Source organism: Empidonax traillii, unplaced genomic scaffold (genome assembly GCF_003031625.1).
Source record: "Empidonax traillii isolate 1590-97213 ecotype Southwest subspecies unplaced genomic scaffold, ASM303162v1 scaffold13:size3042203, whole genome shotgun sequence".
Taxonomy (NCBI): Eukaryota; Metazoa; Chordata; class Aves; order Passeriformes; family Tyrannidae; genus Empidonax; species Empidonax traillii.
In genome coordinates this window covers 205,600-219,831 of record NW_020955206.1, presented here as the reverse complement: position 1 = coordinate 219,831, position 14,232 = coordinate 205,600, and the positions used below count along the sequence as shown (strand labels likewise).

The window sequence follows — 14,232 nt, the reverse complement described above, 5'->3', positions numbered from 1 at the left end:
GTACAATTCATTTAATTGGGAGCTGGCCTAAGAGATGATACAATTAAAAAATTAAATTAAGAACCAAGTGTCCTATATTTTGACAGCCATCCCTAAGGATTTTGTTTCTACATCGTCAAGAGAATAACGAACCAGCTCTGGGGCTCCAGGGCTGTCAGAGCCTTTCAGAGGATGCTGCCACTCTTTGACCACTGTAGACGATGTGACCGGAGAAGAACCGTCACCACGAGCAAACTGCACCTTGACACTTGTGACAAACTCTGATTTTTTAGGGGGTTGGGGGGGGGGGGGTGTTTGTGTGTGTTTGTGTTTTCTTTTTGTTTGTGGGGGGTTTTTTTGTGCAACGAGAAAACTGTGCCAATTTACCGCACCGAACCGGTACTGTCCGAGTGCCCTCAACGGTATCACTTCTAAAGTATCTTACTGTATTGAGTTAGTGGCTCTATAGGTATCCGCTTTTACTATGCAGTTACTGGTGCTATTCTTCATTTGTAATGTGAATACAGACTTCCTTGATTGAAAAATAAAAGGGAAATAGCTGTTACCTGTCAAAAAAATGAAGCAGGAGAAGAGAGTTTTTAAAAAAAAAAAAACAAATCCAACTCAAGGGGGAAAAAAATCAATTTAGGGAAAAGAAATTCAACTTTAGGGAAAAAATAATGGGGAAAAAGAATCCCTGTATACTGGTACTCCACAGTGTTGAAAAGGTTCTGTCACGTTAAACGAGCACGTTCTACAACCCTACTTTTGAATCCGGAAAGAAATCTCAGGTGCAAACGAGGACATGGAAAGATATTATTGAAATACTCCCAAGTCAAGGAGGTGAAGTAATGCACTGATGTGATATGAACAGTCAGAGTACTTTGCGTCTGTCCTGCAATGATTTTTTTGTTTTGTTTTAGATTTAAAAGGAAAAAAAAAAAAAGAGGCTTTATTCTGTTAATATGTATCTTTACAATTCTTTGTATTGTATAAAAAACTATTGTAGGTAATTTACCTTGGGTGCAATGTGTTCTGTCAAAAGTTTTTATTTTGATATTTTGTCCAGAGATGCAAAGAAAGAGCAGGAAACCCTGTTTTATGATGTTGTCTGTGTGCTTTTAAAGTGCCTCTTTAATATTGTTAAAATAAAGTATGAGATGAAAATATGGGGTGGTACTGTAAAGTCATACCTGATTAATCTTTTCAAATATATTCCAGTATTTTCACAGAAATTCCCTGTCTGCGTGATGTTTGGGGGATGTTCCTCCCTTGAAAGGTGTCCTCTGTAAAGTGACTGGGGAGGACCTTGGTGCCACTGCCATCACTTCTGAATTGTTTGCAAAGCAGTGGAGCTCCTCTGCTCGTGCAGCTCCTCTTCACACCGCACCTTGCCTGAGTCCTGCTGGTGATATGTGTCTTGTCCCGAGGGAAAAAAAACCAAGGTGATGGCAATGACCCAGTTTGGTCATCGCCCATTTGTGACGGTGATGGAGTCGGTGATATTGGTGGTGATGATCCTGGTGGTGCTGGTGTTGGTGATGGTGATGGTGTTGGTGGTGGGATGGTAACAGCCCAGTTTGGTCACTGCCAGTTTGTGATGGTGATGGTGGTGATAGTGACAGTGTTGGTTATGGTGTTGGTGATGGTGACGGTGATGGTGTTGGTGATGATGGTGATGGTGTTGGTGATGATGGTGATGGTGACTGCCCAGTTTATTCATCCCCACTTTGTCCTCAAGCTGACCTCTGCCGGCGCAGCGCCGAGGTCTGGGGGTAGGAGCTGACACAAAGCCGGGTGTATTATATTCTTTAATTACTGTTGCAATCACAACATTGAGACGCTGTCAATGAGAGATAGCTCGGAACCGCCGGCTGGGATCTTCGCCACTCGGGGCTTGTAACTAAAACTGCAGGATTAATTTGATTAATTGATAGAATTATTTTCCAAACTACTCTTTTGTTTATGGAGGCTTAAAATGCTTGCCGCCTGCACCCTCCTGGTGTGTTGCAGAGTGGAGATAAAGTGGCTGAAAATAATTAGTATGGCTTAATTTAGGGAAAAAAATAACCTCAAAAGAATTTTGCAGAAAATTTAAGGCAGCACATTTTACTTTGTTTTGGCAGGAAATATTATGGAGCTGGAAATGGGACTTTTATGTTTTCCCTCTACAATATTTCACCAGGGCAGCAAACCCACGGGGTGGAGGAGGAGTATTTCATGCCTGGTTGTTACCAGAGCTCTCCCACACCTTCAGATTCATCACCTGGGCACTTGAAAATGAATCCCCTAGGAGCCATGGCATTGCTGCAGGGATGGGATGTATCCCCAGGGCCTTGGGATGGGTGCAGGGACACCATCCCAAAGCAGCACCCACCTTAATGAAGCCCAGGACATGAGTGATGTTTGCCTTGGGTGCTACTCCCTCCAGAATGCCACTCCCCAGGGAGATGCTTGGATCATCCCTGCAGCTCCAGGGGCTGAAGTATTTAATTAATCCCCTTCCCCTCTAAATGTGAGTAGTTTTTTCTTTCCCCATCTCCTCTCTCTGCTCTCACCCACATCCCCCTCCTGCTGAGCGGGCAACCCCCCCAACCCATCAGCTCCTCTCAGCTCCCTAAAGCCCCCGGGTTTGCTGAGTCCTGCATTATCCAGCAGCGCTTGTCACTTGGAAGACTGCAGGCCCCTGTCAACGTAATTCCAGTGAGGATGCAAAGCCGGGCAGCTTCTCCTGGCTGCAGATTAACTCTCTGCTCAGCGGGTGCCAGCGGCACAGGGGGGCACCCATGGGATCCAACACATCTGGGGATCCCAGCCCTGCACTCCACTGGGATGCACATCCTTCAGGATTCTCAGCCCAAATCCACATCCTCATGGATGGGGATGACTCCACAGACAGCTCCGGAAGGGTTACAGGGTGGGTCATACAGACAGTGCCTGGCATTTCACAGAGGAATTTTTTGGTTCTTGCCATCACTCTAAATTTTCCTCAAGCTGTTTGCTCTTCAAGCCCCCCCAAATCCAGCCGGCCTTTCTTCTCAGCCCCACATCCAAGTTTCCGAGCTGGAGGTGCTTTAAGCCTCTCCACAAAGCCTGGAGGATAACGGGATACACCATGGTTGTCACACTGCAAGCAGGGACTGAAGACTTAAATTTTTTTTTCTTGCTTTTGAGTCAAATCTGGTCGTTCCTTGCACAGCAGGAATTTAAAACCCAGCTCCCACCTCCCCCTGCCCATACATGTGTGATGGGTCCACACTCACCCAGGGGGTCCTGCATCCCTGAATTGCCTTCAGGCAAGAAAAACCCAGAGCCCCGGGGGCTGTGAAGAATGGGAACAGGAGCACAGGAGTGAAGCACCCCCCCCACGGAGATGCCATCCTGATGCTCAGTTTTGCTGCCCAATCCCCAGGGATAGGGGGATTGCTCCTTTTTTGGAGTTAAAGCACTATCCCTAAAGCAGGAGATCAAAAAGAGGGAGGGGGAAATAAGCACTGACACATCCCAGCCTTGAATTTGGGGTGTGGGGGCTGCTCATCTGCACATTACACCTGGTTTCAGTGGCATCCAGCATTGTTTGCGCCAGGGGAAGTTTAGGCTGGTTATTAAGGAAAATTTCTTCATGGAAAGGGTCGTCCAGCCCTGGCACAGGAGTCACCATCCCTGGAAGGATTTAAAAGCCATGCAGATGTGGCACTGGGGTGCACGGTGTAGTGCTGGCCTTGGCAGTGCTGCTAACGGTTGACTCGATGATCTCAGTGGACTTTTCCAACCTAATTAATTCTGTGATTCTGATTTGTTTTAACCCCAAAACTTTCTATACTGCCACCCCAGCTCCCCGGAGCCCTGAACTCTGCAGCAGCGTCTCTGCACAGGGCATGCCCAAGCCGTGCCCAAGCGGTGATGGGACATGCCCAGGGAGTGCCAAAGCCATGCCTAAGCCATGCCCAAGTCATGGGAGGACATGCCTAAGCCATGCCAGGGCTTTGCTCAAGCCATGTCCAAGCCGTGCCCATGCCATGTGCGAGCCGTGTCAAATCCACGTCCAAGCCATGCCCAAGCCATGCCCAGACCAAAGAGGACCCCCGGGCTGTTGGCAGCTGCTTGGGTCTGAGCCTCAGGCAGGTGACAAGTGGCACCCAAGGCCAGGTTCTCCTGCCAGCAGGTGGCAGGGCCCCTCTGCAGGTGGGGCACAGTCATGCTAGTCCTCTCTCTTGGGACAAAAAAAACCATAAAATAGGACATTTTGAGCTGGAAAAAGCTGTTTCTACACACAGGCAGAGCCGTGCCAGTGGGCAGTGCCATGAGCTGGGACACCCAGACCCTCAGGGTGCTCAGCACAGCCCTCAACATCACTGCCACCCACCCCTCACCCCTGAAATACGGCTAAGGCAGTGCCTTGGCTCTTCCCATTTACATTCCTGCGCCGCCACCTCCTCTCCCCGCGCCTCTAATAATATCAGCCCAGATTAATTGGCACTAATACAAATGTACACAGCTCCATAAAAAGATGTCACCTCGCTCACAATGGGGGAAACGGCTGCTCCTGCATTATCTCTGCTCTGCAGGCGTGTAATTCACTCCTCGGGAAAACACGCTATTTATTCGGTTCCCCTATAACAATCTCTCTGCAAACACAACGGGATCGGGAAGGGAGCAGGGAGACACCCAGCCATCCCACTGTCACCGGCACCAGGACGCTTGTCCCCATGTAGGGGCACCCATGGGTCCCCCCAGGTGATGGGGCAGGAGGATGTGGGATTCAGGGACGTAGCCACACTGGGCATCCGGCCCTTGGAGGTTGGTTGATGCAAGTGCAAATTCTCAGGCCTGGGGGGATCTAAGAGGGTTTGGGATGGTGCCAAAAAGCTAATTAAAAGGACACTGGCAAGGAATGTTCCAGGGGAAGGACTGCAACCTGTTTCCTCCCTGGAGCTGAGCTCCCCAGGGCAAGGTTGCACCTCCCTGTCCAGCATCCACTGGCTCCATGAAAGCTTTTTGGGCATCATTTTAGGGTGGGATGCAGGCCCCCATGGGAGTGACAGCGTCCCCTCATTCTCCTCAGGGGATGCTGCTTCCACTTCTCCCAGCATAAAGAGCCGGGAACTGCCACCATCCCCCTGCTCCCTCCTGGGGAGCGGGAATTCGGGCACCTTATTGGCGTTCACTCAGCCCCAGCCCCTCAAATCCATGCAATTAACAATGCTGTGTTTAATTAAATGGTTGTCTAATTATCTTGGCATAAGCGAACACACCAGGTAAATACCACAGGAGCGGTGCCATGGATGTGCTGGAAGAACCGGGTGGATCTGCAGTGCCCACAGCCCCAAAACACTCACAGCCATTCCAGGGTGGGCTTGGAGACCCCCAAAAGCGTCGGAGCAGAGTTTGGCTCCCCATCTCCAGCCCTTGCAGGAGTCAGACCCATCACAGTTGACGCAAAGCAGAGCCCACTTGGGCCGGACCTGGCAAATCCGTGGCGGGAAGGGAAAGGCTCTGGAAGCAGAGCTGCCCGCCCGGGGGTTTGATGGTCTCCAGGAAGGCGGCAATTCGAGGCCAAATGAGGTGAAAGGCGCCGTCAGGATCGTTTTGGGGGGTGGTCAGCCAAGGTGGGGGGAGCAGAGCCTTGTCCTCGGCAGCATCTCCCTCCCTCGCTGGGCTTTTTTTTTTCTCCCCTGGATCTCTTCTTAATTCCTAACTTAATTTCTTTTGACATCCCCATTGCCGGTTTGACCTCTTTACTGGAATCATGTGCTGCTTAAAACTCATTATCCCACCATTGAAACAGGAAGTTAATTAAAAACCCTTCAAAAAAAGAAAAAGGGAAAAGAAAAGCACATCCCATGTCCAGAGAGAGATAGAGAAGGGATACGACCAAGCTGTGCCGTTGTCCCCACAGTACACCAGCCCCTTCTGACTCCACTGATCCAAAAATTACAGGATTAACTGAGGACCACCAGCCTTCTGCACCACTGGAAACACCACACACCTCCCCCCCGCCCCGAGCCAAAATTGGTCACAGACAAGGGCTGGGTTTGGCAGAAATGGTTGTTTTTCACAAGAAAATATCCTCATCATAGATCCAAAAAATAAGCAGCTCCTGTTTAGCCCACACTGAGCCCAAAATTGATTTATCCTTAAGGCCCACGTGGCTGGGATGATGCCAAGGGCGGGGATCCCCGCACCCCCACACCATCCCCAGTGTGTTCTGGGGTGTTCCCCCACCCCGAGCCAGGGGTGACACTGGAAGTTACCAGTGGGAGTTTTTGGGCCACTCATGTAGAAACGAGAGGGATTTTAAGGGGTTGGGATCCCAAAGAGAGGCCCTGGAAACCCCATAGAAAGACCCCAAAGGAGGTTTTGAGGATCCCCAAAGAGTGAGTTGGGACCCTAATGCAGGGAACTGAGGTCCCAGAAAAGGGGATTGGTGGCCCTGGGGGAGTTTAGGAGATTCCAGAGGAGGCAAAAGGGTGCAAAGGGTGATTGGAACTCCAAAGGGCAATTTGGGGGTACCAAAGGAGGGGTTAGGGTCCAATAGGAGGGGCTTAGGAACCCTAAAAAGGGGGTAGGGACTCCAAGAAGAGACTGAAGTCTCAAAGGGATGGGTTGGGGACCCAAAAGGCAGAGTTGAGGATCCCAAAAGAGGGGCTTAGGGACCCCAAAGGGGGGGTCTGGATTCTCAAAGAAGTGGGTAGAGGACCCCAAAGGAGGGCTGGAGATCTGAAAGAAGAGTCTTGGGGACACCAAGGAGGGTCTAGAGCCTCAAAAGAGTGGGTTGGAGACCTCAGAGGAGTATTGGGGAACCTAGAGAAGGGCTGAGGACCTCCAAGGGAGAGGTGGGGACCCCAACGAAGGGCGTGTAAAACCCAAAGGGGAGGGCTCAGAGGCCTAAAACAGGCGAGTGTGGCCTCACGGGAGGGCGTGGAGACCCCAAAGCGGGGCTGGGGACACGCGGGAGGCTAAGAGGACCCCACGCGTGACCCGCCCGCGGGGATCGGGCCCCCTGGCGAGGCCACGCCCCCTGTGCCAACAGCCCCGCCCACCGCCCAGCCCTCGGGTTCCGCCCCTCTGCGTCACGCGGAGGGCGTGGCCTGCGGGGGGCGGTGGCCTATGGGCGGCCGCGCGGGGGGCCGGGCCCCGCCCCCCCGGAACGTTCCGCGGGTTTGATCCTTCGCGGCGCCCATTGAGAAAATCCCGCGGCGGCGGCGGCGGCGGCTCCGCTCCGCCGAGCACGGCCCGGCCCCGGCCCGGCCCCGGCCCCGCGGGCGGGCGGGCGGGCATGCGAGCAGCCGGGGGCCCGCCCGCCGCCACCCACCTGCCGCCCGCCCAGCCGCCAGCCGGGGCGCCGGGCTCGCCCCCCGCCGAGCGATGTCCAGGAGGAAACAGAGCAACCCCCGGCAGATCAAACGTGAGTCCCTGCGGTACCGGCACCCACCGTGCTGCGCTGCCCACACCTCCCCCTCTCTTATTTTTTAGCACCAGTCTTTGGCGGCAGCGCTACCCAACCACCCGGTGCCCCCGCACTCCCCCCTCTCCCCCCCTCCGGTGCCCCATCGGTACCCCTCGGTACGCCCTCGGTACCCACTCGGGACGGCCGCGGTGGGGCCCCGTTCCCGCTACCGGCCGCTCGCCCGCTTTGGTCTCGGTCCCCGCCGCCTCCCCCTGCACACACCCCGCGCCGCCTCCCCCCGCGCCAGCGCGGTGGCTCCGGTACCGGCTCCCGATGGGGGCCCCGATAAGGCTTTAAAATATTCCGTTCTGCAAGTCCCGTCCTGATAACATCGCTCTGTCGGGACGGCCTGAAATTGTGATCTTATCTCCCCCGCCTGCCTCCCATCTAGCACCGGCAGCGAGGGCCAGGGGCTCCCCAGAATCCCCCCCTCCAGGGCTACCCACTTCCCCCTGGGGCTCCCCATTCTCCCCGGGGATCCCCAGCCCTGCCAAGGGTTCCTCGCCTCGGCTACGGCATCCTCACCCTGCCAGGGGATCTCTGACGCCCCCCAAGGCTTCCCATCCACCCTGGGGCACCCCAACCCTGCCAGGGGCTCCTCACCCCGGGTACAGCGCCCTGACCCTGCCAGGGGTCCCTCTTCCCGCATGGGGACCCCCACTGGCCGGGGTGCTGCTGGACCCGCCGTGCCATCGTTCCCATGGTGCCACTGTCCCTGCTCGCCGCACTGTTCCCAACTCTGCCTTGTGACCCCCCCCAGGTTGCAGTTGGCACCCCGGCCCAGGTGGAACGTGGCCACGAGGAACCACCGTGTGCTCCCACGGGACTTTGGCCACATCTCTATCTCCCCCAGCCCATACACCATTCCATAGGGTCGCCCCCCGCCCCCTCCTCCCCAATCCACCCCATCGCCCAGGATCTTGTTTTGCTCCAGCGTGGATGTGTCAGCAAGGCTGAGAAATTCTGCAAAGTGCTGGAAGTTTTTCGATGCCGGGCTCAGCTTGGCTTTTCTCCTTCCTCTTCAGTGTGTATGTGTGTTTTTTTTCTTTCCCCCTTGAGTCGATGGAAGCTGGAGATAAGAGAGGGAGATGGGAGGATAGGGAAGGCTGGCCACCATGTGATAATCTACCTTTATCTTTCTCCTGAAATAATTGCAAGGCTGAGTTGCACCTACCTGTTTCCCTGCCTGGGGTGATTGCTTTGGTGATAACGCTCAGCTAGACTTTTACCCGGGTAGAGTTAAAAATAGTCCCAGCTGCCTCTCTCATTTTATTTTTTTTTGGAGGGGGGGGGGGCGGGGGGAGATAGTTTTCTCCTTTAGCTCTATCCAACTTCCACGGCTTTATTTCGGCAAAGAGCCCGGCGATTCTTCCCTGGGTAACTCCAGCTCGTTAAACCGGGAGCGTTAAGACTGGAGCGAGCGGGAGCGTCGCAGCTGCCGAAATAACACCAGTATCAGAGGAGGACGCGCCGATGGCGGGATGCCTGATCCCAGCGCCCCACAGCACGGATTTTGGTGGGGGAAACTGGGGCAGGATGAGGCCGTGGCAGCTCGGCCGGGCGGCGGCGGCTCCTCGTATCTCCTTCCTCTGCTGCTTTTCTGCAGAGATGTGAAGAAATGATAAAGTGGGAGGCTGATCTCAGGCCGCCGGCGATGGCCAAAACTGATTAAAAGCTGAAAGCTTGGAACCCTTCCTGTATGTGTCAACATGAAAACAGTCATTAGAGGCGGCGAGCGCGGCGAGAGCTCCTTGCCGCTGCTCCGACGCTCCACGAGGGAAGGTATGCATGAATCAGGGCTCCGGTAACCAGACTCCTCTCATGTACAGACCGGACCTGTTTCCACAAAGTCTATCCTCCTTATCATCTCGGCTGGAGCATTAAAAACCTCCTCCAGATTGGTATCTGCTGATTTTATTTTCCTGGGTGACGCGATGTTCTCGCTCTGGCTTCGTCTTCTCTTGTGGGGTTTGGGTTTTGCAGCTTTTTTTTTTTTTGAAGCGCGATGCGAGGCTCAGATAGGCTGGCGGGGAGATCGCCGGGAGAGCGGGCGATCGCCAGCAGAGATAAGACAAAGATCAGACACCGGACTATATTTAACCAGCTGCTTTAACCTTCCTCTTCTTCTTGGCTTTCCGGGCTGGAGGTACGCGGGGATGGAGGGGCTGGGGGTGCTGGACCCTCCGAGCCCCCCCAGCAGCAGCGGTGGCATGCGGTGGGGAGCCTTTGAAAGCCGATTTCATCTCGATGGTGGCTTTTGATAGCACGGAAAACACCCAGAGAATCTCTTCCTTTAATTTTTGGGGGCTCCTGCCTGCAGAGGACAGTTTTTTCCGCCCCCCCACTCCATCCCTGGCTGTACCACCAATCTGCCTGCAGCTGCTGCTGCTTTATGGGGTGGTTTATTTTTTTTCTCTCTCTTTTTTTTTTTTTTCTTTTTTTCTGTCTTTTGTTCTGCTGGTAGATAGATGTGAGGGGCTGATAGGGAGCAGGAGCTGATCTCCAACCCAGATAGCCTGTTATATTTATTAACTTCAAACATGGGAGCGCGGGCGCCCAGCTGATGAGCGAGGCTCTGGCAGCTGCCGGTGCTCTCACAGCGCCGGGTCCTGCGATGGGGGAACCTGATAAGCAGGAGATTGATCTCATCGTGCTGATGTGCCTCTCCCTCTCTTGTTCTTTTAATACGTATATTTTTTTTATGATTTTTTTTCTTCCTAAACGAGCTGGAAGCGAATGTTTTGTCGTAGTTGCAGGGGCCTGTTTGTGGTTAATTTTTTTTTATTGTGTTTTTCTTTCCTTTTCCCTTTTTATTCTGCGCTCAGCTACAGTAGATCTGAGCTCCTGATAAGCACCAAGCTCCGATCTCCATCCTGATAGAGATTGCCAGGGATGATAAGGACCACTTATCTTTCCCCACCAGACCGGAGCAGGATTTGCTACAACAACAAACACAGCAAAGAGGGGCAAAAGGGCTCCAACAATTTGTTCCATTGCAAATGTGATTAACGCAGGCGCTTTAATTATCTGATGGGGGGCAGCTGCATGTGTGTTTTTATTTCTCAAGGTGGTGGGGTGGGTTTTCCCCCCCTCCATGTGCTCTGTGAAACAAGCCGGGTTGAGAAGCTGAGCTCTCCCCAGCGCCTGTTATCGGCTGCAGATGTTGCATTAGTTTGATGAGAGCTTTGACTTTTTTTGATGGTTATCTCCCATTCTGCTCCACCGAACGCACGGGCTGGGGGAGGGTGGGGGGGAGAGGTGAAAACACCGGTATATTTTTGCATGTGGATTTTCTTTAATTGCTATTAGATGGTGTAAGATAACGAGTGTGATCTGCGCTGTTAAACCCACAGTCTCTTGTGTTGGGTTGGGTGGTTTTTATTTTTTTCCTTTCCTCTTGCACGCTCAGCTGTTCCCCGGTCCCGCGTGGGCTCGGCCGTGGTGCCAGGCAGGGGGTCGTGGTGCCAGCCAGAGTGTGGGAGCCATCCTTCCCAGGAGCTTGGAAAACTGCATTTCTTGTAAAGATGACAGTGGCCAAACCATGGTCTATTTTTAGCAGCAGCGTGGTGAGCCGGTGGCATGGGATGCTCCCGGCACGCCTCCTGCCCGCTTCTCACTTCTCTCCCTTCCCTCCCTAAGTCGCTTCTTCCCTTTCAGGTGATGAACCACCTCTGTTTGCTTTTTTTTTAACCCACATCACTCTACTGCTGCTGCACTTTTCCATCACCACCCTCTCCGTGCCTCAGTTTCCCCATCCACGCCTCCAGGGAAGGAGTGCCCCAGGCCAGGGTGGGCGGTGGGGTGTCTGGGGAGGTGTGTTACCCCAGGGTGGGGAGGGTTTGCTCCCTGCTCCCCAGGGAGCACCTGGGGATGAGCTTGGTGCTGCCAGGGCCTCCCAGCTCTGCTCCCAAAACCGGTATTTTCTGCACCTCCTGGGGGCTTCCTCACCGTTGCAGCCCCCCCGTGCCCCATACCCGGCATCCCGAGGGTGGCATCCCCGTGTCCCACATGTCTGCTACACCCACTGGCACTGCCAGCCTGCCAACCCCTCCCCTCTTGTGCAAACACCCCAAGGCATTTGCCAGCCCTGACTTGGTGGCATCCCGGAGTGACGGCTCCTCGGAGCTGGCAGGGGTGCAGGTGGCAAAGCCCTGTGGCACGTCTGCCCCCACAGTGGCTCTGCCCATCCCAGCTGTCACCAGTCTCTTGGGATGTGCACCATGATGGATAAGCCACATTCCTGCTCAGTAGAGGGTCTGGAGCAGCCACAGGTGATGCTGGAAGAAGTTTGCCTCCTCTTCCACAGCCAGTGGTCCAGATGTGAGTGAGCATCCCTACAGGCTCCACATTCTGGAGGTGGGTTAGCACCATGCTTGACAGCTGGTGGCCAATGGGACAGCTCACCTCAGCCTCTCTCTGGAGCAGAAAATCCATTTACCACGGGTACTGAGTATCCCACTGGTGGCCAGTACCACCAGCCACAGGACACATCAGGGTTGTCCCATTTGGGCACTTCTCTTGATGTTAGGCCACCCTGCAAGCCCGTTTTGGGACAGTGCAGCTCTTCCCGTCTGTCCCCATCTCCTCAGGCAGGGAGGATGAGTGTGGGATGCTCTGAGGGTGAGTGCTGGAGCCAGGCTGGCCATGGCCAAGCGTGGGGCACCCCTGAGCACGGCAGAACCTGTTCTGCTGAGAGCCCCGGCACACTTCCCTGCCGGCTGCCGCGGCCGCGGGGCGGGAAGGCAGTGCTGGAGCTGCGCCGGCGAGGGAGGCTCCGGAGCCTCTGCCAGGCGGCTGCTTCCAGGGCCCGTGGGCGCCGGGGTTGGGTTGGTTTGTGTCTGCTGCTGCTTTTCCGCCTCCTGAACCCTCAGGGGACACCCCCACGCTGCCCCCTCCCCGGGCACGCCGAGCAGGCACGAAGCCACGGCGGTGGACCATCCCCAGCATCCCCTGCCAGAGCAGGGAAGCCACCTCCAACCGGGATTTACACCTCTGGATCCGACGTTGCGTGGTTGGGCAAGGTCTTATTTTCCATCGTGAATCACGAGGCCACCTAGCAGGCTGCAGCTTCCCCTTTGGCCAAGTTGTGAGCCGGCCAGCTCAGCAATCAGGGCTTGGGAAGAAAGCAGTGCTTTCCCCACGGGTGTTGCAGCAGATTGCGCAAGGAGAAGGTGCCACAGCGCAGGTGATCTGAGGTTCCTGGAGAGGGGCAGCCCCGTGTCCCCCTGGGGACCCAGCGGAGCCACTCGGCCATGGCAGCATCTCAAAAAGCGTGGCAGCAGCATCACTGTGTCCACCACTCTGAGCATCCCTGTGCTGTGTGATATTCCCAGCTCTCTACCAGCCGCAGGGTCGGGGTCACCCACATCCCTGGGAAAGGAAGGGACAACACTGCCCAAACCGGGAGCAGCAGGACTGGGGACGGAGCCACTGGACCTTGCGTGGTGTTGGAGGATTTGGGGTCAAACACACCCGTTCTGGGCAAAGGAAGAGGATGTTTTCCCTATGTGCTCTGTCCTACTGAAAAAAAAAAAAAAAAAAAAAAAAAACAAACCATGATCCAATTTGGAAAACATTGGATGGGGCATTGCTGTGGAGGGAAAACCAGCCCAGACTTTCCACGGAGGCATAGCTGGGGCTGAGATCCGAGGCTACACGGAGAGAGGGATGTGAGTGGCCCCAACAGAGCATCCGGGGAGGCGGCAGGAGTGAGAAACATGAGGCTTTTAAGAATTCTACATTTAGGAAAAAAAAGTAGAAAACACCTCCCTGCCAGCCCTGCATCGCCCTCCAACTCTGCGCCATGCCAAAGGCTTCTTCTTCCTGTGGGGAGAAGAAATCAGCTCCCCCACCTTGGAAAAGAGCAGGAATGGGAGCAGGAGGCTGATATCTCTTTTTTTTTTTCTACGCCACATCCCATGACTGTTTTTGCTGCCTGACTCAGGGATTTGGACGCTCCAGCTTGGCCAGGCCACTGTCCCACTGCTTATTTTATCAGGAAAGTTCAAGTGTTTCGGGGGTAATACAGTTCCCTCTTCCGATGGCTGCCCGGCAAAGGCTCCGCATTGTTCCTGCAGCAACATGTTTTTTTGGAAGGGATGAAATGCCGAAAGGAATGTAACTGCTGACCTTGGGCTGCAGTGGGGTTAAGGAGTGTGTGCCTATGAGTCACTCCAGATAAGAGCCTTCCACGGCTTTTTTCCTCCAAAATAATTCTTTATCTCCTCTTTCTCACATCAACATATTTTCTTGACATCTCCCATTTGATAGTGTGTGGAGGAAATGTGCTCCTCTAATTTGTTCATCTGATGAAATATAGATGCATTGTTTTCACTCGTCCTTGGTGAGCCAGGGGTCGCGGCCCAGGGATTTGGGGATGCGCCTTGGAGTCAGTGCCTGGGTTTTGGGGATGCTCAGTGGGGTCGGCGTCCTGGAGTTTTGGGAATGCTTTACTGGGTCATGGCTGGGGGATTTAGGGGTGCTTGACTGGGTCAGTGTCTGAAGCTTTAGGGATGTGCCTTGGGATCAGTGCCCAGGGATTTGGGGATGCTTGGCAGAGTCAGTGCCTGGTATTTGAGGGATATTTAATGGGGTCATTGTGTGGAGCTTTGGGAATATTTAGGATTGGTGTCTGGGGTTTTGGGAATGTTTGAGGCCATCAGTGTCCAGGGTTTGGAGCTGTTTGATGGGGTCAGTGCCCCTGGCTTTAGGGATGTGCCTTGGAGTTGTTGCCCCAGGATTTGGAGATGCATCTCGGAGTCGGTGCCCAGGACTTTAGGGGTGTTTGGCATCCTGGATTTTGG

The 14,232-nt window shown here is 54.3% G+C and overlaps 1 protein-coding gene across 1 annotated transcript in view; it reads left to right on the top strand.

Moving 5' to 3' along the window:
- The first annotated feature begins 7,300 nt into the window (after nt 1-7,300).
- The window catches only part of ZFPM1 (zinc finger protein, FOG family member 1), a 35,826-nt gene continuing 28,894 nt past the window's right edge, over nt 7,301-14,232 (top strand). Inside the window, exon 1 of the mRNA XM_027891014.1 lies at nt 7,301-7,387. Coding sequence (XP_027746815.1) covers nt 7,348-7,387 — 40 coding nt within the window. The 5' untranslated portion in view covers nt 7,301-7,347. The remainder of the gene's footprint in view (nt 7,388-14,232) is intronic.